At 46.2% G+C, this 27,948-nt stretch overlaps 1 protein-coding gene across 1 annotated transcript; it reads left to right on the top strand.

Moving 5' to 3' along the window:
• The first annotated feature begins 4,877 nt into the window (after positions 1 to 4,877).
• On the top strand, positions 4,878 to 27,948 carry STAMBPL1 (STAM binding protein like 1). Its single transcript, XM_038743370.1, has 13 exons — positions 4,878 to 4,907; positions 5,517 to 5,650; positions 6,576 to 6,674; positions 8,040 to 8,142; positions 8,199 to 8,416; positions 10,124 to 10,199; positions 13,115 to 13,210; positions 15,877 to 16,234; positions 19,427 to 19,551; positions 20,381 to 20,518; positions 23,311 to 23,423; positions 24,468 to 24,567; positions 27,650 to 27,948. Exons 1-13 carry the CDS (start codon positions 4,878 to 4,880, stop codon positions 27,704 to 27,706), a joined length of 1,647 nt encoding a protein of 548 aa, XP_038599298.1. The 3' UTR covers positions 27,707 to 27,948.

The raw sequence follows: 27,948 nt of genomic DNA, 5'->3' as shown, positions 1-27,948 counted from the left end.
CAAAATGACTTAGGTGATCTGGGCGGCAGAGTGAATTATCAGCTAGAGAGGGAAGAGACTGGAGGCAGGGAATTCTGTGAGGAGGGTGATAGAGTAGTTAAGTACAGGTATGGTAAGTGCTTGGACCAGAGTGGTGGCAGTTGGGATGGAAAGGAAGGGGTGGATTCTGTTGTGAAGAAAGAACTGACAGGGTGTGATGACTGATTGAATGTTTAAGTTGAAAGAGATCAGGGAGTAAAAGATAATTACTCCATTTAACTTGTACATATTTACTATTCTATTAATTTTGTTAATGATGTGCATCTAGCTTTAACTCTGTTCTGATGACTTCACACCTGTCCACATGTTTTGCTTTGTTGTCCGTCTCCCCCCTTCTAGACTGTGAGCGCGTTGTTGGGTAGGGACCGTCTCTATGTGCTGCCAATTTGTACTTCCCAAGCTCTTAGTACGGTGCTCTGCACACAGTAAGCGCTCGATAAATACGATTGAATGAAATGAATGAATGAATAATGCCGACACTGCAGGGTTTGAGAGGTGGGGAAGAGGCTGGTGGTGTTGTTAACAGTGTTGGAAAACTTAGAAGGAGGAGAGGACTTGGGAGAGAAGATAAAGAGTTCAGTATTAGACATGCTGAGCTTCAAGGGCTCGCAAGGTGTCCCGATATCCTAGAGTTAGGATGGGATGCGAGATTGCAGAGAAAGAGAAGGGCTGAAGTGGGGTAATAATGGATAGAGCACGGACCTGGGCGTCCTCAGGTCATGGGTTGTAATCCCAGCTCAGCCACATGTCTGCTCTGTGACCTTGGGCAAGTCACTTCACTTCTCTGTGCCTTAGTTCCCTCATCCTTAAAATGGGAATTGAAACTTGAGCTCCATGCGGGACGGAGACTTTGTCCAATCTGATTGCTTGTATCCACCCCAGCTCTTGTGCACTTAATGAATACCGCAATTATTATTATTAAATTGGGGAGTCATTGGTGCAGAGGTGGTAGTGAAGCCTTGAGAGAGCATATGAGCTTGCCAAGGGAGTGGTTGTAAACTGAGAAGAGAAGGGGATCCAGAACTGAGCCTTGAGAGTGTCCGCAGCTAGCAGGGAGGCAGAGGGGCAACCAGATAAAAACACTGAGAAAGAGCAGCCAGAGGAAAAATAGATCTCCATCCACTTTCTTCTCGTATTTGAACGATTCTCTTGTCAGTCCATTTATATCACACATCCTATGTTGCCAACTTGTACTTCCCAAGCGCTTAGTACAGGGCTCTGCACACAGTAAGTGCTCAAAAAATACGATTGATTGATTGATCCTCTGAGCAGAGAGCCAGGGCCACATAGGGGCTCCTCCCCAACTTCTGCATGGCCATGGCCCAGGTACTCCAGTACAGCCTCTCAATCAAGCAGTTGAGCCACTGACCATCTGTTTTGCTTCAGAATGATAATAATAATAATAATTCATTCAATCTATTTATTGAGCATTTAGTGTGTCTAGAGCACTGTACTAAGCGCTTGGGAAGTACAAATTGGCCACATGTAGAGACGGTCCCTACCCAACAATGGGCTCACAGTCTAGAAGGGGGAGACAGACAACAAAACAAAACATGTGGAAAGGTGTCAAGTCATCAGAACAAACAGAATTAAAGCTAAATGCACATCATTGACAAAATAGAATAGTAGATATGTCCAAGTAAAATTAATAGAGTAATAAATCTGTACAAACATATATACAGGTGCTGTGGGGAGGGGAAGGTGGTAGGGCAGGGGGGATGGGGAGGAGGAGAGGAAAAAGGGGGCTCAGTCTGAGAAGACCTTTTGGAGGAGGTGAGGTCTCAGTAGGGCTCTGAAGGGAGGAAGAGAGCTAGCTTGGCGGTTGTGCGGAGGGAGGGCATTCCAGGCCCGGGGGAGGACGTAGGCCGGGCGTTGACAGCGGGACAGGTGAGAACGAGGTACAGTGAGGAGGTTAGCGGCAGAGGTGCGGAGGGTGCGGGCTGGGCTGTAGAAGGAGAGAAGGAGGTGAGGTAGGAGGGGGCGAGGTGATGGACAGCCTTGAAGCCGAGAGTGAGGAGGTTTTGCTTGTTGCGTAGGTTGAGAGGCAGCCACTGGAGAGTTTTGAGAAGGGGAGTAACATGCCCAGAGTGTTTCTGCATAAAGATGATCCAGGCAGCAGTGTGAAGTATAGACTGAAGTGAGGAGAGACAGGAGGATGGGAGATGAGAGAGGAGGCTGATGCAGTAATCCAGTCGGGATAAAATGAGAGATTGAACCATCAAGGTAGCAGTTTGGATGGAGAGGAAAGGTCAGATCTTGGCGATTTTGCAGAGGTGAGACCGGCAGGTTTTGGTGGTGGATTGGATGTGAGGGGTGAACAAGAAAGCAGAGTCGAGGATGACACCAAGGTTGCAGGCTTGTGAGACGGGAAGGATGGTAGTGCCGTCTACAGTGACGGGAAAGTCAGGGAGAAGGCAGGGTTTGGGAGGGAAGATAAGGAGTTCAGTCTTGGACATACCGAGTTTTAGATGGCGGGCAGACATCCAGATGGAGATGTCCTGAAGGCAGGAGGAGACATGAGCCTGAAGGGAGGGAGAGAGAGCAGGGGCAGAGATGTAGATTTGGGTGTCATCAGCGTAGAGATGATAGTTGAAGCCGTGGGAGCGAATGAGTTCACCAAGGGAGTGAGTGTAGATCGAGAACAGAAGGGGACCAAGAGCTGACCCTTGAGGAACCCCTACAGTAAAGGGATGGAAGGGGGAGGAGGAACCTGCAAAGGAGACTGAGAATGAGCGGCCAGAGAGATAAGAGGACCGCCAGGAGAGGCTGGAGTCTGTGAAGCCAAGGTTGGATAGCGAGGTGAGGAGAAGGGGGTGTTCCACAGTGTCGAAGGCAGCTGAGAGGTCGAGGAGAGTTAGGATAGAGTAGGAGCCGTTGGATTTGGCAAGAAGGAGGTCATTGGTGACGTTTGAAATGGCAGTTTCTGTGGAGTGAAGGGGACGGTAGCCAGATTGGAGGGTGTCAAGGAGAGAATTGGTTGATGACTCATTCTAGGAGTTTGGAAAGGAATGGTAGGAGGGAGATAGGGCGAAAACTAGAAGGGAAGGTGGGTCAAAAGAGGGTTTTTTTAGGATGGGGGAGATGTGGGCATGTTTGAAGGCAGAGGGGAAGGAACCAGTGGAGAGTGAGCTGTTGAAGATGGAAGTTAAGGAGAGGAGGAGGGAAGGGTCGAGAAATTTCATAAGATGAGAGGGAATGGGGTCTGAAGCACAGGTGGATGGAGTAGCACTTGAGAGGACGGAGGAGATCTCATCTGAAGATACTGCTGGGAAGGATGGGAGAGTAGCAGAGAGGGTTGAGAGTGGGGGCGTTGGAGAAGGGGGAGGAGTGACTTTGGGGAATTCAGACCTGATGGAGTTAATTTTACTAATGAATTAGGAGGCCAGATCTTTGGGGGTGAGGGATGGAGGAGGGGGAAAAACAGGGGGCCTGAGAAGGGAGTTAAATGTACGGAAGAGCTGGCAGGGATGATGGGCATGGGTGTCAGTAAGAGAGGAGAAATAGTTTTGCCTGGCAGAGGAGAGGGCAGAGTTAAGGCAGGGAAGGATTAACTTGAAGTGAACAAAGTTGGCTTGGTGTTTAGACTTTCGCCAGAAGCATTCAGCAGCTCAAGCATAAGAGCGAAGAAGGTGGACAGTGGCAGTGATCCAAGGTTGTGGGTTAGTGGTACGAGAGTGGTGAAGGGAAAGGGGAGCAAGCGAGTTGAGTTGAGTAGAGAGGGTAGAGTTGAGAGCAGTAATCTGGTCATCAAGATTGGGTAGAGAGGAAAGGGAGGGGAGGTGTGATGCACTGTTAAATGCTTAGTACGGTGTTCTGCACATAGTAAGCACTTGATAAATACCATTGATAGATAGATTGATAGATAGTGATTAAAGCACAAACCTGGGAGTCTGATGATCTGGGTTCTAACCCCGGTTCCTCCACTTGTCTGTTAATGTGACTTTGGACAAGTCACTTAACTTCTAAGTGCTTTTAGTTCCTTCATCTGTAAAATGGGGATTCAGACACAGGTTGTGTGTAACTCGATTAGCCTGTACTTACCCCAGCACTTAGTTCAGTGCTTGGCACATAATAAGCACTTTACTGTGGTATATCATACTCTCCCAAGTGCTTAGTACAGTGCTCTGTACACAGTTGATTGATTAGCAGATGTCTTGAAAAACCTTTAAAAAATTGGCCTGGGTACATTCCACAGTCCTGCTCTTCTCCACATTTCAGCATATAGCAATTTTATGGTTCACCATCATTGCTGTCATCATCACATGTGCATGACTTCCCCTTTAGACTGTAAGCTTTTGGAAAATGGGGACTGTTTAAATCAGTCGTATTGAGAGCTTACTCTCTGAAGAGCACTGTAATAAACACATGGTAGAATACGGTATAACAGAGTTGATAGGCCCATTTCCTGACCACAATGAGCTTACAGCCTAGAGGGGAGGGCAGACATTAATATAAATAAGTAAATAAATAAATTATGGATTTATACATAAATGCTGTAGGATTGAGGGAAAGATGAATAAAAGATGCAAATCCAAGTGCAAGGGAGTTGCAGAGGGAGTGGAGGAAGAGGAAATTGGGGCTTAGTTGGGGAAAGCCTAATTCTCTCTATTTAGTTATTAGGGAGAATTATCTCCAGTAAGAGTGATTTGCATGGATTTGTTTATTTTGGAAGGATTTGTGGCATAAACTAAGTACCTGCCATGGCTTTAGCTAGAGGATTGGTTTGTCATTCTCTGAATCCTGAATGGAATCAAGTGGAATTTTCTGCCCTTTTGTCTTTATGGATAGATGACGTGACTGGGATGATACAGTAAACACCTCACCATTCAGCGGGCAGGATGGACCAGCCTTTTACCGTGAATTCACTGGTAAGTACCCCCGGGTTTTCCACAAAAACACAGAAATGCAGGGATTGGGAGCAGCCACAGTTACTGTTGGACTGGACTGCGACCAACCCAGCGCTTAGTACAGTACTTGGCACATAATAAACACTTAACAAAATACCTCAGCTATTATTGGAGGAGGGAAATTTCACGTCCAGTGTGTGGGTCACTCAGTGATCCATCACGGAGCCCTCCAAACTCCATAACCTGCCATGGGGCGCTAGGAGATTTCGCAGATCTGATCATAAGAGTCTGGTCTGGAAGGGTGGAGAGTCAGCGTGGCTAGAAGCAGGCCTGGCCCCAGCTGCTGTTGCCCTGGCTGTGTCTAAATAAGGTAAAAATTCATATTTGTTCCTTTTAAAAAAGAGAGAGAGATCAGAATACAGGATATCCTGCTCTGTTTTTATTAAAATGAAAAGTGATAAGAGATCAGCACCTATTGTGGAAATAATTTGGTATCTGCTCAGCATGGGGGGGAAATTATTGGGTGTGATTTGGGTAGGTCAGCTTTTTTGACTCGTGTTTGTGTATCCTTCATGCCTCCAGATTGGCCATAAGGCTACTTAGTTGTTCCTCTCTGTCTGCCTCTTCTAGGCCCCCTCCTTGTCTTTAGAAACAGAAGCTTCACTATCTTGTCTTCTGTTTCTGCATTCAGAAACCAGTCATGTTATTTCCTATAGCGGAAGATGTGAGGGCAATGAACACAGGTTTCAAGCAGCCTTGGGGCTGTAATCCATACAGTCCCTGCTCTCCCCTTCTTTAAAGCCCTTCATTCATTCATTCATTTAATCGTATTTATTGAGCACTTACTGTGTGCAGAGCACTGTACTAAGCCCTTGGGAAGTACAAGTTGGCAACATATAGAGAGGGTCCCTACCCAACAAAGGGCTCACAGTCTAGAAGGGGGAAAAGACAACAAAACAAAACATATTAACAAAATAAAATAAATAGAATAGTAAATATGTACAAGTAAAATAAATAGAGTAATAAATCTATACAAATATATATACAGGTGCTGTGGGGAGGGTGAGGAGGTGGGGGGGAGGATGGGGAGGGGGAGAGGAAGGAGGGGACTCAGTCTGGGAAGGCCTCCTGGAAGAGGTGAGCTTTCAGTAGGGCTTTGAAGGGAGGAAGAGAGCTAGCTTGGCGGATGTGTGGAGGGAGGGCATTCCAGGCCAGGGGGAGGACGTGGGCTGGAGGTCGATGGGGGGGCAGGTGAGAACGAGGCCCAGTGAGGAGGTTAGCAGCAGAGGAGCGGAGGGTGCGGGCTGGGCTGTAGAAGGAAAGGAGGGAGGTGAGGTAGGAGGGGGTGAGGTGTCGGAGAGCCTTGAAGCCGAAAGTGAGGAGTTTTTGCCTGATGCATAGGTTGACTGGTAGCCACTGGAGATTTTTGAGGAGGGGAGTAACATGCCCAGAGCGTGTCTGCACAAAAATGAACCGGGCAGCAGCATGAAGTATAGACTGAAGTGGGGAATAGACTCTGAAGCCACATCTCCTCCAGCACGCCTTCCCTGATTAATCTCTCACCTCCCCACCCTATTTCTCCCTCATTTACCCCTTCAACACTTGGACATCCGTTCCTGCTGGGCAGGCCCTCCCCTTAGCTGCACTTATTTTCAGATCCTTACACTTTGTTGCTTCCCCAACCTGTAGTTTAACAGTTTGTCAACCCCACCTAGATTGTAAACTCCTGAGGGCAAGGGTCATGATTCCTAATGCTTATATTCTCGGAAGCACAATGCCCTGCCCAGAGTAAGCATCTAATAAATAAAATTGGCTGACTGATGATTCTCTTAATAGGCTATTCACTTGAAAGACCAATTATATCTCCCAGAAACTCTCACCTTCCTTAGTGTTCTGGAGCCATATGGCTTCTCAGCTTTCTGCATCCAACCCTCCCCAGCTGTGGGCTTGCCTTAAGCAGAGAATCGCAGAGAAGACAAACTGTCTTTGCTTTTCCCAAAGGGAAAAGGAGAGGCCAGAGAAAGAAGTCCGATGGCAGCAACGGGGAATGCTGGGCCACTTAATAAAAATAATAATAATAACAATAATAATAATAATGGTGGTATTTGTTAAACACTTACTATGTGCAGAGCACTGTTCTAAGCGCTTTCAAAGTACAATACAGCAATAAAGAGACAGTCCCTGCCCTCAATGGGCTTAGTCTAGTGGGGAAAGACATATCAGACCAAGTAAACAGGCATCAATAGAAATAAATAAAATTATAAATATATTCATATATACTGGGCAGGGAGGCGGGAGAGTAAAGGGAGCGGGAGAAGCAGCGTGGCTCAATGTATATATGTATATATTTCCCAGACTGAGCCCCCTCCTTCCCCTCCCCACAGCACCTGTATATATGTATATATGTTTGTACATATTTATTACTCTATTTATTTTACTTGTACATATTTATTCTATTTATTTTATTTTGTTAATGTGTTTTGTTGTCTGTCTCCACCTTCTAGACTGTGAGCCCGCTGTTGGGTAGGGACCGTCTCTGAACGTTGCCAACTTGTACTTCCCTAGCGCTTAGTACAGTGCTCTGCACACAGTAAGCGCTCAATAAATACGATTGAATGAATGAATGAATGTGCCAAGCACTCTTTCCAGTGCTGGGGTGGATACAAGCAAATCATATTGTATACAGTCCCTGTCCCACATGTGGCTAACAGTCTTCATCCCCATACTGCACATGAGACACAGAGGGGTGAAGTGATTTGCCCAAGGACATACAGCAGACAAGTGGCAGAGCTGAGATTGGAACCCAGGTCTCTCTGACCCCAGGCCTCTGCTGTATCCACTAGGCCGCACTGCTTTACCAGCAGTTCATGGAAAATTTGTTGTTTATTCTTATTCATTAAACAAGGACAGTTGTTCTGGGCCTTGCATTTGGGGCTCAAGCAAAATAGTCTGCAAGGCTGGAGGGTGGTCCTTACCACCAGCAGGTCTCCATCTTCCTTGGTCGGAGACACCCCCCACCACCCCTGAGATCACTCTCCAATCCCTTGAAGGTGGATTGGGGTGGGTGTGTCCCAAATGACCACTCTCACACTCATTCCTTGGGCCTGGAAGAGACCATGGTGCCCCAGATCCACTCTCATTCCACCGACGCAGGTTTTGTGAGGAATTTTCCGTGATTAAACAGCTTTTGGAAAGAGACAAAATCGAGCTGTGCTGCAGTTGGGGGCGGGCCCCGGCCGCGATGGGTCTGTATCTGGTCAGATTGATCCTCTCTCTGGGTGGTAACAGCAGGTTCCTGTTCCTTTTATACAGAAAAAGCTGGTGGCGCTTCCTGATCATACCGATGTGTCCTTGAGCCCGGAAGAGCGGCTAAGGGCCTTGCGCAAGCTCGGTTGTAACATCACGATCACCGAAGACATCACTCCGCGCCGCTATTTCCGATCCGGGGTGGAGATGGAGCGAATGGCGTCCGTGTATCTGGAGGAAGGAAACCTGGAAAATGCCTTTGTCCTCTATAATAAATTTATAACGTGAGTTCCATTCCTGTCATGAATGTGTCTGAGAGGGCTTGTCCCAAAGTCATCTTGCAGGTAGCCGAGCCGGACTGCTACTGGAATAGTGTTTATCCCAGAGTGATTCTCTGTTGGAATGAGGTATTTGTGTCCGGTGAAGAATGTCAGGGAAGCGGGGAGTGGGAACAACCACTTCTGCGGTATCTGAAGACCCTATGTAGCACTCTTTAGAGCTGAAGCAGGGATATAGGTAGCAGAAACCAGTTGCCTGCTGGATAACTGGAAGCAGTATGGCCTAAAGGAAAGAGAATAGTCCTGGGAATCAGAAGACCTGGGTTCTAATCCTGACTCTGTCATTTGCCTGCTGTGTGACCATGGGCAAGTCACTTCATTTCTCTGTGTCTCAGTTACCTCATATGGGGAATGGGGATTTAATAATAATAATAATGATGGTATTTGTTAAGCACTTACTATGTGCAAAGCACTGTTCTAAGTGCTGGGGAGGTTACAAGGTGACCAGGTTGTCCCACAAGGGGGCTCACAGTTTTAATCCATATTTTACAGATGAGGGAACTGAGGCCCAGAGAAGTTAAGTGACTTGCCCAAAGTCACACAGCTGACAATTGGCGGAGCAGGGATTTGAAACCATGACCTCTGACTCCAAAGCCCGGGCTCTTTCCACTGAACCACACTGCTTCTCTAATACTTTTTCTACCTCTTACTGTGGGGCCCACATGGAACAGGGACTGTGTCCAACCTGATTATCTTGTATCTACTGCAGTGCTTAATACAGTGCCTTGTTCCTAGTAAGCGCTTAACAAATACCAATATTATTAGGCGCCACTTGGTTGTTGGAGTATCTTGTCAATCGACTATGGTATTATCAGGTCCCTAATGTTCATGGGGTCTGCCCAGCTCAGCTGGTGTCAGCAGAGTTTAGTACTTAGGATATTACTGCCCAGAGCAGGTTTAGGGCAAATCCAAACTTTTTAAAGGAAATCCCTTCCCCAGAAGACATTAGATTGCTGCAGTCCCTTCAGCTATGCCTTCCTGCTTCCGCCAGGCCCCCTGGACAGGTTAGAAAAGTCAGCAGGAGCATTGATGCAGTAAACACTCACTGATTTGAATCAAGCAGCGTGGCTCAGTGGAAAGAGCCTGGGCTTTGAAGTCAGAGGTCATGGGTTCAAATCCTGGCTCTGCCAATTGTCAGCTTTGTGACTTTGGGCAAGTCACTTAACTTCTCTGGGCCTCAGTTACCTCATCTGTAAAATGGGGATTAAGACTGTGAGCCCCATGTGGGACAACCTGATCACCTTGTAACCTCCCCGGCGCTTAGGACTTCCCAAGTGCTTAGTACAGTGCTCTGCACACAGTAAGTGCTCAATAAATACGATTGATGATGATGATGCTTTGCATATAGTAAGCGCTTAATAAATGCCATCATTATTATTATTATTCTATAGAGATTCAGTTCTATGGAGGGTGATGTCCAGAGTGATGAGCGAGGTAGCTTGTGAAGCACTAAAAACTCAGCTGTAGATTGGCATCCCAACTGGGGTGTCCACATTCATTCATTCATTCAATTGTATTTATTGAGTGCTTACTGTGTGCAGAGCACTGTACTAAGCACTTGGGAAGTACAAGGTGTGTGTCTTTGTTAGAAGAGGCCTAAGATATTTTTTTTTGCCAAAAGCGATGAGAAACTCTGCTCCTTATATTTTTTAGCTTGTTTGTAGAAAAGCTGCCCAACCATCGAGATTACCAGCAATGTGCCGTCCCAGAGAAACAGGATATCATGAAGGTACTGTGGTATTCCTTTCCTGATATTTCAGGTGTTCCGTTCCCAAGTATCTAATCACTGATTTCATCTCTCCCTGAACCATCCCCTTCATCCTACTGAAAACCAGCACATTAGCCATGATGTTTTGGTTTTTAGTCAGCCATTTAATCTTCATTCATTCATTCAATCAATTGTATTTATTGAGTGCTTACTGTGTGCAGAGCACTCTACTAAGCGCTTGGGAAGTACAAGTTGGAAACATATAGAGACGGTCCCTACCCAACAGTGGAATCGTCATGACCTAATCACTGCAAGGAATCCAGTTGGAGGTCAAATGATTCGTGTTGATGAATTCAGGCACTATTTAGTTTGACACTGTGGACCACCCCCATCTCCTCAACAAGCTATCCAACTTGGCTTCACAGACTCCGTCCTGTCCTGGTTCTCCTCTTATCTCTCCGGTCGTTCATTCTCAGTCTCTTTTGCAGGCTCCTCCTCCCTTTCCCATCCCCTTACTGAGGGGGTTCCCCAAGGTTCAGTTCTCGGTCCCCTTCTGTTCTCAATCTACAGTCACTCCCTTGGTGACCTCATTCGCTCCCAAGGCTTCAACTATCATCTCTACGCTGATGACACGCAGATCTACATCTCTGCCCCTGCTCCCTCCCCCTCCCTCCAGGCTCACATCTTCTCCTGCTTTCAGGACATCTCCATCTGGATGTCTGCCCGCCACCTAAAACTCTACATGTCCAAGACTGAACTCCTTGTCTTCCCTCCCAAACCCTGCCCTCTCCCTGATTTTCCCATCACTGTTGACGGCACTACTATCCTTCCCGTCTCACAAGCCCACAGCCTTGGTGTCATCCTCGACTCTGCTCTCTCATTCACCCCTCTCATCCAAGCCGTCACCAAAACCTGCCGGTCTCGGCTCCGCAACATTGCCAAGATCCACCCTTTCTTCTCCATCCAAACCACTACCCTACTCGTTCAAGCTCTCATCCTATCCCGTCTGGACTACTGCATCAGCCTTCTTTCTGATCTCCCATCCTCGTGTTTCTCCCCACTGCAATCCATACTTCATGCTGCTGCCCGGATTGTGTTTGTCCAGAAACGCTCTGGGAATGTTACTCCCCTCCTCAAAAATCTCCAGGGGCTACCAATCAGTCTGCGCATCAGGCAGAAACTCCTCACCCTCGGCTTCAAGGCTGTCCATCATCTCGCCCCCTCCTACCTCACCTCTCTTCTCTCCTTCTCCAGCCCAGCCCACACCCTCCGCTCCTCTGCCACTAATCTCCTCACTGTGCCTCGTTCTCGGCTGTCCCGCTGTCGACCCCCGGCCCACGTCATCCCCCGGGCCCGGAATGCCCTCCCTCTGCCCATCCGCCAAGCTAGCTTTCTTCCCCCCTTCAAGGCCCTACTGAGAGCTCAGCTCCACCAGGAGGCCTTCCCAGACTGAGCCCCTTCCTTCCTCTCTCCCTCGTCCCCCTCTCCATCCCCCCGTCTTACCTCCTTCCCTTCCCCACAGCACATGTATATGTGTTTGTACATATTTATTACTCTATTTATTTATTTTACTTGTACATATCTATTCTATTTATTTTTTTTGTTAATATGTTTGGTTTTGTTCTCTGTCTCCCCCTTCTAGACTGTGACCCACTTTTGGGTAGGGACTGTCTCTGTATGTTGCCAACTTGTACTTCCCAAGCACTTAGTACAGTGCTCTGCACACAGTAAGCGCTCAGTAAATACGATTGATTGATTGATTGATTGAAAGATAGAAAACAGTATTTTCCTAAAAGCGGATTTTATCTTAAAATGCTCATGATATATTTAGTAACATCTAGGGTTCAAAATACTGAGGCTTCTCTAATTTGAAATTTGCCAAAAGTCTAGGCTCCAATATTTTGAGCACTAAATTCTGCTCTGGTCTGTTACAATTTTATATTCTGCATTTCCCTTTAAAAGTGCACCTCACTCATTTTCAAGCGTGTCTTTGCTGGAACAGAGTGGAATCACCAGTAGGGATCATTTTCAGTAGTCTAGTCCATTCTAGCATGCAATTTTAAATGAAAGGTGAAAGGTACATGAAACAGTTTTCTGAAGATTGAGGGGACTGAGTTCTCTCATGCTGGAGCCTCAGATGACAGACTGCCTTCAGACTGCTGAACCTTCCTGTGAGTGACCAGGCTTGAATCACTGATTCAGGAAACAGCAGGGCTGGGCATCAATCATGAATTCCAGACTCTTCCCACCATTTCCTACTCTTTCCAAACTTTCCTTCAATCCAGCTGCCCCTCAGTTCAAATGTTTGGGAACCAGATCAAAAGACCTTTGGAGGTTGATATGGGAAGGGCCATCAGGTCCATAGAATATGTGTCCCTTTAAGATCGGCAGATTGGTGAGCATATTCTTCAAGTTGCCGTTATAATTGGGAATGTACAATCACGGGCCACTTTGGACCTGAAGCGAAACTGCTGATCGAATCAGTTGGACCCACCCCTTATCTTACTTAGCCTAGACGTCTTACCAAAAAGAATTGTTTTTCTTCCCACGAGAAAGTTATAGTTTGGATCCCCAGGAAACAGATTTAATTTTCTGCTGAGAATGTCACTTTGACATCATTCATTCATTCAGTTGTATTTATTGAGCGCTTACTGTTTGCAGAGCACTGTACTAAGCGCTTGGGAAGTACAAGTTGGCAACATATAGAGACGGTCCCTACCCAACAGCGGGCTCGCAGTCTAGAAGGGAGAGACAGAGAACAAAACAAAACATATTAACAAAATAAAATAAGTAGAATAAATATGTACAAGTAAAACAAATAATGATTTGACTTTCATAACACACACTCCAGCTGTTTTTTCCCTTCTCAGCTGTTAGTCTGAAAGAGTGTATGTCAACCCCCCACTAATCAATATGTGTCTATACATTTTTAAAAGAAACTGAAGGATATTGCATTTCCAAGGACGGATGAATTGAAAAAGGAACTTTTAAAGAAATACAACATAGAATATCAAGAATATTGTCAAGGCAAAGTAAGTTTTATCAGTGTATTTATTTCTGTAAAAGAACTGTTATTTTGTGTAAGCACTGAAATATAATTTTCATGACCTCTTTTTAGTGCTGTGTATTAAAATCTTGAATACAGTGATGTAAAAGCTCAATACAAACCTCATTGGAGTCTAGAATGAACACCTAATAAGATGATTTGATTGAACATGTGGTTGAAATGGGCACTCTTTAACTTTTTTTTATGGTATTTGTTGGCACTGAACTAAATGCTGGGAAAGATGCAAGCTAACCAAATTGGACACAGTCCACGTCCCACTTGGGGCTATCAGTCTTAATCTGCATTAATAATAATAATAGTAATGGCATTTGTTAAGCACTTACTGGGTGCAAAGCACTGTTCTAAGCACTGGTGGGGATACAAGATGATCAGGTTGTCCCACATGGGGCTCACAGTCTTAATCGCCATTTTACGGATAAGGTAACTGAGGCTCAGAGAAGTTAAGTACATAAGCATTTTTCACTGACTTTGGTCTAGCACTGGAGATATAGGAAAGATAATCTCACTAGGGCCTGCCTTCAGATATTCCCTTCTAGATTGTGAGCTTTTGGGCAGGAAATGTGTCTACCACCCTTGCTATATCATACCCTTCCAAGTGCTTAGTATAGTGCTTGATTAATCAATCAGTCAGTGGTATTTACTGAGCACCTACTGTGTGCAGAGTACTGTTCTAAGTGCTTGGGAAAGTGCAATAAAATAGAATTAAGCACCAGGAGGAGTGGAAGAAAGATGGAGTGGTCAGAACGAAGCACCAGTGAAAGAATAAATTCTGGATCTCCCGTTCCAGTTTCAGTTACTTTCATTCATTTAATCGTATTTATTCAGCACTTACTGTGTGCAAAGCACTGTTGTGGGGAGCTGGAGAGCCATGTGGCCCAGGGACTCCTCAGGGGTGGGGCTGCTCCTCACTGGCAGGTAGCCAGTGGCCCCCAGCCATGCTGATGAGGAGAAAATTGTCCCATGCTCCTGCTCCATCCTCTTTGTTGGCCAGAAGGATGTGGCCTTGAGCCCAGCCTGGGCACCTGTGGTGTTCCTCCCAGCGGCAGGGAAAGTTGAAGTTGCTCATTTTGGGCAGGGAATGTGTCTGCTATATTGTTATATTTACTCTCCCAAGCGCTTAATACAGTGCTCTGCACACAGATTGAAATTATGAGCCCCATGTTGGACAAGGACTGTGTCCAACCCAATTTGCTTGAATCCACCCCAGTGCTTAGTACACTGCCTGGCACATAGTAAGCCTTTAACAGATACCACAATTAATTTATCGAGGAGTAGTGTGGCTTAGTGGATAGAGCACAGGCCTGGAAGTCAGAAGGACCAGGGTTCTAATCCCGGCAGTGCCACATGTCTGCTGTGTGACCTTGGGCATGTCACTTCAATTCCCTGGGCCTCAGTTATCTCATCTGTAAAATGGAGATTGAGTATGAGCCCCATATGGGACAAAGACTGTGTCCAATCTGAATGACTTGTGTCTACCCCAGCACTTCGAATAGTGCTTGGCACATAGTAAGTGCTTAACAAGTACCATAATCATTATTATTATTATTACAGTAAGCTCTCAGTAAATATGATTGATTGACTGACTGACTGAAGTTGCTTCTACCACTTCTGTAGTTTAAAATATCCGCCTTATCACCACCCAACCGCAACCCCCACACAGCACCGTATCTTACTGGAGTGACCAAGCATTGAAAGGGGTTGGGTGATGGTTCCTTTATGCCCCCTGTCTCCCTGCCCATTCCCCTTCCCTCCCCTCCCCGCCTTCCCAATAGGAGTACCAGGGCAAGGGCGACAGATTTCTAACTGAATCTCTGGAGCCACAAAAGAAGACTGAGTTAGAGATGCCTGTTTTCACTCATTCGTTCAATCGTATTTATTGAGTGCTATGTGCAATGCAGTGTGCTAAGCTCTTGGGAGAGTAATAATAATAATAATTTTGGAATTTGTTAAGCGCTTACTATGTGTGAGATATCATACTAAGGGTTGGGGTGGATACAAGCAAATTGGGCTGGACACAGTCCCTGTCCCAGGTGGGGCTCACAGTCTCAATCCCCATTTTACAGATAAGGTAACTGAGGCCCAGAGAAGTGAAGTAACTTGCCCAAGGTCACACAGCAGACAAGCGGCCGAGCCGGGGTTAGAACCCATGACCTTCTGACTCCCGGGCCCATTCTCTATCCACTATGCCAACAACAGATACATTTCTGCCCACAATGACCTCACAGTCTGGAGGGGAGAGACAGACATTAATACAAAGAAATAAGTAAATAGATGAATAAATAAATTACAGATATATACATTAGTGCTGTGGGGATGGGAGGGAGGAAGAATGAAGGAGCAAGTAAAAGCAGTGCAGAAGGGAGTGGGAGAAGAGGAGAGGAGGCCTTAGGAAAGGCATCTTGAAGAAGACATGCCTTTAATAAGGCTTTGAATCTGGGGAGAGCAATTATCTGCCTGATATGAGGAGAGAGAGCATTTCAGGCCAGAGGTAGGATGTGGGCAAGAGGTCAGCCGCGAAACCGACGAGATTCAGGTACGGTGAGAAAGTGATCATTGGAATTAGCGTGTTTTACCCATAATGGATAGTGGGATCCAAGATTCAAACCCTTTATTGCATATGACCATTTTCAGAATGAATACAAAGCTGAATACCTAAAGAAAATCGAGCGGCAGCGACTGATAGAGGCGGAAAAGAAGAGAATTGCCCAGATGAGACAGCAGCAGCTTGAAACTGAGCAGTTTCAGTTTTTCGAAGATCAGCTCAAGAAACAGGAATTAGCCCGAGATCAGATGAAAACTCAGGAAACCCCGGGCAAGCCGGAGCCAAAGGATGGGAATGCTTTGTCCTGTCTTTCTACACACCGGAACGACTCCTTGTTGAATGTACTTTCAGATCAAGCCAATAAAAGTGATGCAGCTAATCAAGTCGACCAGTCTCCTCCCGTTAACAGAGCTTTAAAGCCAGCTGCTACACTGAGTGCTGTGCAGAGTAAGTGACTGAAGTAAGCCCCCAGACCGGCTGTAGAGGGTTTCTTACTGGAACTGTCTGTATATACCATCCGAGTGTCTTTGTTCCATGATGAAGTATTCACCAGTTCACTTTGGCAGGAGCTGAAAATTAACCTTTTTGTGTGTGTTTTACCAGTGGTGCTCTGTTGGCAGAATGAATCTAGTGGAGAAAATCTGGGTATTTTTTAAGTTACGTAGCATAGTCAACCCATGATCACCTCCACTGCATAATTTCTCCCCCACCCCGATTTTTGAGGATGAAATCAAAGGTGATCTTTGTAAGCGGCAGTAGCAGCATGTACTGCTGTGGGAAGAGGAATGGGGCGGGCAGGGCACCGTGGATGCTAACTCTCAGAGACAGGTGAATTCTTTGGTAGGAAGAGAGGGCTCCAGACTTAAGTTGGGACTCTGGGATAGGCAGAGGAGAAGGCCGCTGGAGTGGTGATGGTGATGGTGGAAGGGAGGGTTACCATTATTCAGTAGATGCTTTGATAGTATCAAGTGCCCGCTTGCCTTTCTCTTCCTTCTCCCCTCTTTTCCTTCATCTGTATCTTCTCCACTTTTTATCCTGGTCTCTTTATTGTTGGGCACTATTCCCTGCATAATAGCCCCTCCCCTGTTTTGGAGCTACAGAAATTCTATTTTAGAAGTGGGGCGAGTATGAAAGTAAATAATCACTCATATTATATAGGTATACAAGTACTTTTTATGTAGAAGGGATGAAATTCTCAAGCCAGAGTATTGCTCAGCTATACAGCTATCATGCCCAAGGGAGCTGATTCATTAATTATTAGATCGTATTTATTGAGGGCTTACTGTGTGCACAGCACTGTACTAAGCTCTTGGAAAGTACAATTCAGCAACAAATAGAGATCATCTTTGCCCACGATGGGCTCACAGTCTAGAAGCTGATTAGCCATTAAATGGACATGTTTAAACTGGCAAAAGTCTTCCAGTTAAATTATATGATTTAGCAAACCATTCATTCATTCATTCTTATTTATTGAGTGTTTACTGTGTGTAGAGCACTGTACAAAGTGCTTGGAAAGCACAATACAGCATTAAAGAGAGACAATCCCTGCCCACAACAGCCTTATGGTCTAGAGGGGGGGGGAGACAGACATCAAAACAAGTAAACAGGCACCAATATAAATAAGTAGAATTATATATACATATATACTTAAGTGCTGTGGGGCAGGGTGAGGGGAGAGCAAAGAGAGCAAGTTGAGGTGACAGAAGGGAAGGGGAGCTGAGGAAAAGGGGGCTTAGTTGGGAAAGGTCTTTTGGAAGAGGTGTGCCTTCAGTAGGGCTTTGAAAGGGGGAAGAGTGATTTGGCAGTGTCATAACTGCCCAAACTGTTTTCAAAATCAAACGTTAGCCTCTCAAGAAAACTAAAGTGCTTCCCTTCTATCAAGAAGGAAATATTCATTCATTCATTCAATCGTATTTATTGAACACTTTGTGCAGGGCACTGTACTAAGCGCTTGGGAAGTACAAGTCAGCAACATATAGAGATGGTCCCTACTCAACAATGGGCTCACAGTCTAGAAGGGGGAGACAGACAACAAAACATGTAGACAGGTGTCAAAATCGGCAGAACAAATAGAATTATAGTTATAAGCACATCATTATCAAAATGAATAGTGAATATGTACAAGTAAAATAAATAGAGTAATAAATCTGTACAAACATATATACAGGTGCTGTGGGGAGGGGAAGGAGGTGGGGGGGATGGGGAGGGGGAGAGGAAAGAGGGGGCTCAGTCTGTGAAGTCCTCCTGGAGGAGGTGAACTCTCAGTAGGGCTTTGAAGGGAGGAAGAGAGCTAGCTTGGCAGATATGTGGAGGGAGGGCATTCCAGGCCAGGGGAAGGATGTGGGCCAGGGGTCGATGGTGGGACAGGTGAGAACGAGGCACAGTGAGGAGGTTAGCAGCAGAGGAGCGGAGGGTGCGCACTGGGCTGTAGAAGGAGAGAAGGGAGGTGAGGTAGGAGGGGGTGAGGTGATGGACAGCCTTGAAGCTAAGAGTGAGGAGTGTTTGCTTGATTCGTAGGTTAACAGGCAGCCACTGGAGATCTTTGAGGAGTGGAGTGACATGCCCAGAGTATTTGTGTATAAAGATAATCCAGGCAGCAGAGTGAAGTAAATACTGAAGTGGGGAGAGACAGGAGGATGGAAGATCAGAGAGGAGGCTAATGCAGTAATCCAGTCGGGATAGGATGAGAGATTGAACAAGCAAGGTAGCAGTTTGGATGGAGAGGAAAGGGTGGATCTTGGTGATGTTGTGAAGGAAAGACCAGCAGGTTTTGGTGACGGATTGGATGTGTGAGGTGAACGAGAGCGGAGTCGAGGATGACACCAAGGTTGCGGGCTTGTGAGACTGGAAGGATGGTAGTGCCGTCTACAGTGACGGGAAAGTCAGGGAGAGGACAGGGTTTGGGAGGGAAGGTAAGGAGTTCAGTCTTGTACATATTGAGTTTTAGATGGTGGGCAGACATCCAGATGGAGGTGTCCTGAAGACAGGAGGAGATACGAGCATGGAAGGAGGGAGAGAGAGCAGGGGCAGAGATGTAGATCTGGGTGTCATCAGTGTAGAGATGATAGTTGAAGCTTTGGGAGCGAATGATTTCCCCAAGGGAGTGAGTGTAGATAGAGAACACAAGGGGACCAAGAACTGACCCTTGAGGAACCCCTACAATAAGGGGATGGGAGGGGGAGGAGAAGCCCGCAAAGGAGACTGAGAGTGAATGGCCGGAGAGATAAGAAATATGAGTGTCCGATTGGGATTAGTCACAGCAATTGGTTTCTTAAATATTTCTACAACTGGAATTGCTCCTTTTGAGCCCTTGTTAGCTTTTCTAGGCAACAAGAACTCTAACAAGATAGGAGTGATTGGTGGAAAGCTTAATCAAATTTTGTTTCTTTAGAATGGCCCAATCATTTTAGATGACATTTTTTGGAAATTATTCACTCCTCATTGTTGGCCAGCCATCAAAATCCATTTTCATTCACAATTTGATGAATTGGGAAGCGTGGGAAATTCATTTTTGAGATTTCATGCCATCTCATAAGTGTATTCCATTTATAGATGATTTTAGCATTGTGAACTTATTGCAAAGATTACTTTATAGTATACAGATTATAGGTATAGCTTTTTCCCCTCCTTGTTTTTCAGATCAAATCATCGAAGGACTGCGATGCGTAGTTTTACCGAGAGATCTTTGCCACAAGTTTCTGATGCTGGCAGACTCAAATACAGTGCGAGGAATCGAGACCTGTGGAATTCTCTGTGGGAAACTGGTACAGTTGAATTGCCTGGTTCCAAACCCTAAGCAGGATTTGAGAGTGGATTGGTGGATATGAAATGAGAGCAATGGCCAATGCTGTGTGAAATAGAAATGGACCATGAAGTCAGTTTTATAGTAAATGAAGCTACCAAACTTGGGGATAGTTCATTGAATTGATTTTGGCCATACCAGAGAAACTTGGACCATCATTTTAGTTCCATTGGTCACAGTAACTTCTACTTACCTTAAAATTTAGCTTTACATAATGTGTTCAATTGTTTTTCCAACATCAATCTAATATATTAAAAGCAGTATTTTTAGAGGAAAATGGGATGTTCAAAAGTCTTGAAACCAATAGATGGTGTCTTTGGTTTAAAAATAAATCATTTTCCCAAATGACAGCCCCAGAAGATAGCTGGTTTGTATGGGGAAATCTAGGCCCTATTGAGTAGCACAACTATTACGAATTCTGGGGTCAAAATTTACCAGACGATTATGTGGTGTGACTCTCATGGGTCAGAGAAGGTGAGAAATCTTCAGAGCTCTATGCAAGTAATTACAGATGCTCCAGCTTGATTGACATTTGGGGGTGTGAGGCATCCAGTGAAAACTGGGCTGAGATGGTGTTGGGTTCCCCAGGGCAGAAAAGGTGGGTTTATTCTAATTTGAGAAGACAGAAGTGTTGGAAAGGGATGAAAGACCACAGCTTCCAGCATTTGTCTTTCTTCTCCTGATGTCATTGCCTCCAGCTATCACTGTAGTGAAACACAGCTTGTGCTTCCTCTTGTGTTGAGTTACACAAGCTTTCAGTAGAAATTGCCTTCCCAATAATTGTTTTACAGACACATAATGAATTTACTATTACCCACGTGATAGTGCCAAAGCAGTCTGCAGGACCAGACTACTGTGACATGGAGAACGTAGAGGAGTTATTCAGTGTTCAGGATCAGCATGGTCTTCTCACCCTGGGCTGGATCCATGTAAGTAGGATGTTTCTGGATCATACTTTAACATCATTTTCTGTGTGACTCAATTAAAAACACCTTCTTTCCTAAGTATTTTTTCCTTAAGAAATAATTTTAAGCCAAATCATGCTCAGGTTCCCATTTATATTTTTCCTGTTAGTTAACAGTTATTTAAAAAAATTTAAAGAATTGAATTCTTCATTTAGAAGGTTACAGAGTACCACCCACTCTGTCCATACACAGAGATCATTTATGTGTTCCTTTGTACTATTAGGATATTTTGGTTTTGTAATGATAGTAAAATAATGACAATTCTCCTGCTTTCCTAATAATAATGATAATAATAATATGCAAGTGCTTACTGCATGCCGATCAATCATGCTTACTGAGCACTTCCTTTGTGAAGAGCCCTGTACTAAGTACTTGGGAGAGTACAATATAGAAGCAGAAGAAGAAGCAGCGTGGAGCAGCGTGGCTCAGTGGAAAGAGCACGGGCTTTGGAGTCAGAGGTCATGGGTTCAAAATCCCAGCTTCTCCATTTGTCAGCTGTGTGACTTTGGGCAAGTCACTTAACTTCTCTGGGCCTCAGTTACCTCATCTGTAAAATGGGGATTAAGACTGTGAGCCCCCCTTGGGACAACCTGACCACCTTGTACCCTCCCTAGCACTTAGAACAGTGCTCTGGACATAGTAAATGCTTAATAAATGCCATTATCATTATTATATAGCAGCGTTGTTCGATACATTCCCTGCCTACAGTGAGTGCTGGGTAGATACAGTATAATCATAATGGACACATGGGGTTCACAGTTGTGGGTCCGCCCCCCTTCTAATTGACAGGAAGAGAATGACAAATATGACAAGTAAAGTTTCCAGTGAAGGCTCTTGCCTGAGGCAAAAAGCATCATGAGATTCTGAGTCCAAACACCTGTCTCCCAAGAGACTCCATTTCTACGTGGGTTCTGTTGCCACTGTGGGCCAGATGGTGACTCCAAGAAGCATTTTCCTTCCTTGTGTGTCTCATTCTGGAACTGGCTACGAGGTGTGAAGTGGCCCAGCTATCATTGACTGGGTGGGGAGATTGGCAGCCTCAGAAATTTCTATTGGAAAAATCAAATCTGGAATCTGCTGAAGTGATTGCTGCTTTTTCGAAACACTTCCTTCTCCAGAACCCCTCCCTCTGCCTGACCCCTCGGACAGTGCTCTCCTGACCCTCTCAGACTTTGTTCCCCTGGCCCCCTCAGACCTCACCTCCCAGCCTCCTCAGACCTTATCCTCGGTCCTCTCAGACTTCACTCCCTGGTCCTCTCTGATCTCGCTCCCCCTGCCCCTTCAGATTTTGTCCCCCCAGTTCCCTCAGACCTCACTCCCTGACCACCTTAGACCTCGCTCCCCCAATCCCCTCTGACTTCACACCTCCTGCCCCTGCAGACCTTGCCCCCCAGCCCTGTGGATCTCGCTCCGTGGCCACCTTGGACCTTGCTCCTCCAGCCCCCTTGGACTTCACTCCCTGGTCCCCTTGGACCTCATTTCTGTGGTTCTCTCGGATGATGCTCCCCTGGTCCCCTCAGACCTCGCTCCCCCAGCCTCCTCAGACCTCGCCTGCTAGTCCCCTCAGACCTCACTCCCCAGCTCCCTTGGACTTTGCCACCTGGTCCCCTCAGACCTCACTTCCCGGCCCCCTCAGTCCCCACTCCCCCAGCCCCCTGAGGCCCCGCTCCCCCGGTCCCTGTTGGACCCTGCTCTCCTAGTCCCTTCAGACCTTGCTCCCCCAGCTCTCTCCCTCCCTGATTCAAGCAGGTCTTGGCACCCCAGAGTGGTTTAAACTTTTTCGTGGATTCCCAGGTTTCAAAGTGTCAGGACACCTTGCATCAGTGACATTACGGAGTTGTCATTCACGTTTCCGAACCTGACTTTGTGAAAGAGTCAGATGTAGTTGCTGGTTCCTGGGTGCGTGGGTCTGAAAAGACTTACAGAGATGGTCTTTTCTGTCCACTTCTAACCAGCTCTCTGCCCATAGTTCAGAGTGAAGGCTCAATTTCTCACTCAACTTTCTTTCCCCTTCCTCCACCGAGGCCTTCCCTGATTAATCTCTAACCTCCCAGGCTAATTCCCCACAACTAACTACCACTTCAATACTTGCGGGCAGGGACCGTGCCTGTCAACTCTGTGATACTGTACTCTCCCAAGTGGTTAATACAGTGCTCTTAATGCAGAACAACTGATTGATTGATTCTGCACACCTAACTACTAGTCGTATGCTTGTGCCTGTATTTTACAGACCCTGTTATTTAAGCACTAATTTGTGTACATGTCCCCTTTTACTTCTTCCACCCATCTGTAATTTATTTCAGCATCTGTCTCCTCTGCTAAATAAATAAGTAAAGAAGTACATACAATTGATTGGTTTGCTAGAATCTTTGAGGGCAGGGATCATGGATATGAATTTGGTGGTAATAACAATCATAATAATAATGGCATTTGTTAAGCACTTACTATGTGAAAAGCACTGTTCTAAGTGTTTGGGGAATGCAAGGTAATCAGGTTGTCCCATGTGGGGCTCACAGTCTTAATCCCCATTTTACAGATGAGGTAACTGAGGCACAGAGAAGTGAAGTAGCTTGCCCAAGGTCACACAGCTGTCAGGTGGCGGAGCTGGGATTCGAACCCATGACCTCTGACTCCCAAGCCCATGCTCTTTCCACTGAGCCATGCTGCTTCACTCTCCCAAGTGCTTAGTACAGTCCTCTGCACATAGTAGGCCCTCAACAAATGGTACTGATTGCTTGCTCTTTCCATTTTCCTAGACACATCCAACCCAAACGGCCTTCCTGTCCAGCGTTGATCTTCACACACACTGTTCCTATCAACTCATGCTGCCAGAAGCTATTGCCATTGTATGTTCCCCCAAACACAACGAGTAAGTAAGTTTTCATTTTTTAAAAGGAGCATGAAGTCACCTGACCTATTCCCTCGCTCAGACCTTGGGCTGGGCAGGTTTGGGAAGAGGCAGTGATGGTCTCCAGAGGGTGGACCCTTTGGGGGCAGTCCCCTGCATGGGTGATCCTCTTTCCACACGGCCATGGACCGTTGAGGAAGGAGAGAGCTAGAGATGGTCAGTGATGGATGGGTGGATGTCATCTGTGCCTTAGGATGGTTTCCCTTCACTTTCTCCTATTTTAATCATACGATTTGTTCAACTGCCAAGATCTGTGCCAGTGTCTTCCAAAGAACGGTTGTGGACTCTGGATTTGGAGTCGAGATTGGCCTCTGGAGTGGTGTTTGGAGAAGAAGCAGACTCTGTAGCTCTATTTATTCATGCCAGCTAGGCTTCAGGCAAGGAGTAGGGGGTAACAGAACACCCCAGGCAATAGGATTTTCAGACTTCTAGACTGTGAGCCCTTCTAGACTGTGAGCCCACTGTTGGGTAGGGACTGTCTCTATATGTTGCCAACTTGTACTTCCCAAGCACTTAGTACAGTGCTCTGCACACAGTAAGTGCTCAATAAATACGATTGATTGATTGATTGATTAAGTGCTTACTCTGTGCAAAGCACTGTTGTAAGCACTGGGGAGGTTACAGGGTGATCAGGTTGTCCCACGGGGGGCTCACAGTCTTCATCCCCATTTTACAGATGAGGTAACTGAGGCACAGAGAAGTTAAGTGACTTGCCCAGAGTCACACAGCTGACAATTGGCGGAGCCGGGATTTGAACCCATTACCTCTGACTCCAAAGCCCGTGCTCTTTTCCACTGAGCCACGCTGCTTCTCTACAGTGCTCTGCACTCTGCAAGCACTCAATAAATACCGTTGATTGATTGAAGTGACTTGCCCAAGGTCACACAGCAGACAGGTGGCAGAGACAGTATTTGAATACCGATTTCCTGACGTCCAGGCCCTTGCTCTTTCCATTAGGCAATGCTGCTTCATAGTGTAAAGCTGGTTTCTCCTTTTACTTTTCAGTACCGGCATCTTCAGGCTCACCAACGCTGGCATGCTGGAAGTCTCAGCTTGTAAAAAGAAGGGGTTTCACCCCCACACCAAGGACCCAAGGCTGTTTAATGTAAGCCTGCCACAGCTTTCTTTTGCTAGAATTAAATTCTTAAAACCTTCCTTTTACTCTGCCATTTCCCCTTTCTGTAATTTATCGAAATGTCTGCCTCCCTATTTAGACCGTAAGCACCTTATGAGCATTCATTCATTCATTCATTCAGTGGTATTTATTGAGCGTTAACTGTGTGCAGAGCACTGAACTAAGCGCTTGGGAAGTACAAATTGGCAACTTATGGAGACGGTCCCTACCCAACAACGGGCTCAGTCTAGAAGGGGCAGACAGACAACAAAACAAAACAAGTAAGCAGGTGTCAATAACATCAGAATGAATAGAATTAAAGCTATATATAATCATTAATAAAATAAATAGATTAATAAATATGTACAAATATACACAAATGCTGTGGGGAGGGGAAGGGAGTAGGGCGGGGGCGATGAGGAGGGGAGGAGGAGGAGAGGAAAAAGGAGGGGTACAGCCTGGGAAGGCCTCCTGGAGGAAGTGAACTCTCAGTAGGGCTTTGAAGGAAGGAAGAGAGCTAGTTTGGTGGATGTGTGAAGGGAGGGCATTCCAGGCCAGAGGTAGGACATGGGCCCGGGTCGATGGCGGGACAGGCGAGAACGATGCACGGTGAGGAGGTTAGTGGCGGCAGAGGAGCAGAGGGTGTGGGCTGGGCTAGAGGAGAGAAGGGAGGCAAGGTAGGAGGGGGCGAGGTGATGGAGAGCCTTGAAGCCTAGAATGAGGAGTTTTTGCTTGATTCGAAGGTTCATAGGCAACCACTGGAGATTTTTGAGGAGGGGAATGGCATGCCCCGAGTGTTTCTGTACAAAGATAATTCTGGCCGCAGAGTGAAATATAAACTGAAGCGGGGAGAGACAGGAGAATGGGAGATCAGAGAGGAGGCTGATTCATTCATTCAGTCGTATTTTTTGAGCGCTTACTGTGTGCAGAACACTGTACTAAGCGCTTGGGAAGTACAAGTTGGCAGCATATAGAGATGGTCCCTACCCAACAGCGGGCTCGCAGTCTAGAAGAAGCAGCATGGCTCAGTGGAAAGAGCCCGGACTTTGGAGTCAGAGGTCATGGGTTCAAATCCCAGCTCTGTAACTTATCAGCTGTGTGACTTTGGGCAAGTCACTTAACTTCTCTGGGCCTCAGTTACCTCATCTGTAAAATGGGATGAAGACTGTGAGCCCCCCGTGGGACAACCTGACCACCTTGTTAACCTCCCCAGCGCTTAGAACAGTGCTTTGCACTTAGTAAGCGCTTAATAAATGCTATCATTATTAGAAGGGGTAGACAGACAACAAAACAAAACATTAACAAAATAAATTAAATAGAACAGTAAATATATACAAGTAAAATAAATAGAGTAATAAATCTGTACAAACATATTACAGGTGCTGTGGGGAGGGGAAGGAGGTAGGGCGGGGGGATGGGAAGGGGGAGAGGAAAAAGGGGGCTCAGTGTGGAAAGGCCTCCTGGAGGAGGTGAGCTCTCAGTAGGGCTTTGAAGGGAGGAAGAGAGCTAGCTTGGCGGATGTGCGGAGGGAGGGCATTCCGGGCCAGGGGGAGGACGTGGGCCGGGGGTCGACGGTGGGACAGGCAAGAACGAGGCACAGTGAGGAGGTTAGCGGCGGAGGAGCGGAAGGGGGGGGAGGCTGATGCAGTAATCCAGTCAGGATAGGATGAGAGATTGAATCAGCACGGTAACAGTTTGGACGGAGAGGAAAGTGTGGATCTTGGCAATGTTGTGGAGGTGAGACCGTCAGGTTTTGTTGATGGATTGGATGTGTGGGGTGAATGAGAGAGCAGAGTCGAGGATGACACCAAGTTTGCGGGCATGAGAGACAGGAAGGATGGTAGTGCCGTCCAAAGTGACAGGAAAGTCAGGGAGCGGACAGGGTTTGGGAGGGAAGATAAGGAGCTCAGTCTTGGACATGTTGAGTTTTAGATGGAGGGCAGACATCCAGACGGAGATGTCCTGAAGGCAGAAGGAGATACGAGCCTGGAGGGAGGGAGAGAGAACAGGGGTGGAGATGAAGATTTGGGTGTCATCTGCGTAGAGATGATAGTTGAAGCCGTGGGAGCGAATGAGTTCGCCAAGGGAGTGAGTATAGATGGAGAACAGAAGGGGACCAAGAACTGACCCTTGAGGAACCCCTACAATAAGGGGATGGGAGGGGGAGGAGGAGCCCGCGAAGGAGACTGAAAATGAACAGCCAGAGAGATGAGGAGAACCAGGAGAGGACAGAGTCTGTGAAGCCACGGTTGGATAGCATATTGAGGAGAAGGGATGTTCCACAGGGTCAAAGGCAGCTGAGAGGTCGAGTAGGATTAGGATAGAGTAGGAGCCATTAGATTTGGCAAGAAGGAGGCCATTGGTGACCTTTGAGAGGGCAGTTTTAGTGGAGTAAGGACCATGTCACAGTAAGCGCTCAATAAATACGATTGATTGAATGAATGAATGTTAACGTATTGTATTCTTATATGCTCAACACACATTAAGTGCTTCACTAAATAGCACTGATTGATTAAGTAATGGAAGAAAAATAGCCTGAAATACAGGGGTGTGCTCTGTCATTAAGGTGCAGGTGAGCTCCTGCCCTCCCATCCCTCTGTGTTTATCCCAGGAATATTCTAGGTCTCTAATCCAAAGGAATTCTAGTCTCTCCAGAAGGAAGAATAAGCTGTAAAGGACAAAAATATTTATCTGAATGAGTATACATTTGTGCCTGTAATGACCAAAGCATAATTTTATCTGGAATACCATTGAGTGAGCTCTAGTAGCTCAAATGCTGACAAATCTCTGAGGGATGGAGAAGAAAGTACAGATCATAGAGACTATGGGACTATTTTACTTTCATTTTTCATGGATAAATTCCATTTTAATAGGATTAATCTAGTCCTTGCTGGTGTGGATCCACCTCAGTAAAACAGCAGATTCTACTAGTTCCTGAGACTGAAATGAAACCAAAAGATGAACCTTTTGAGTTTTGGATTGGGGGATTGGGGTTAGACATCCAGTCCTGCAGACTGAAATAATGAGGTTTCCTAGAGGACTGTGTTGTAATACCAGTTAGTTTCTTTCACAGATGTGCAAGCACGTGTTGGGCAAAGACGTGAAAATAATTGTCCTGGATCTGAGGTGACGGAGCCGAAGAGGAACGTCTCTCATGGAAGACGTGACAGCTACTTGTCCTAGGATGTTTTCTGAAATGACTGACATTTTATATTTATACATTTTAGAGTGGATGGTTTGATATTTATTTCTCTTGGACATTTTAAGAGGGTTTTGTCGGGGGTTGGTTGATTTCCCAGCAGAGGTCTTGGTGACATTAAATCAGAATCTGTTCAAACCCCCCGGTAATCTGATCAGACAATAAAGGAGCTT

This window comes from Tachyglossus aculeatus, chromosome 3 (genome assembly GCF_015852505.1).
Source record: "Tachyglossus aculeatus isolate mTacAcu1 chromosome 3, mTacAcu1.pri, whole genome shotgun sequence".
Taxonomy (NCBI): domain Eukaryota; kingdom Metazoa; phylum Chordata; class Mammalia; order Monotremata; family Tachyglossidae; genus Tachyglossus; species Tachyglossus aculeatus.
Note: the sequence above shows the minus strand (reverse complement) of the source record. Positions and strands in the feature narration are given on the sequence as shown.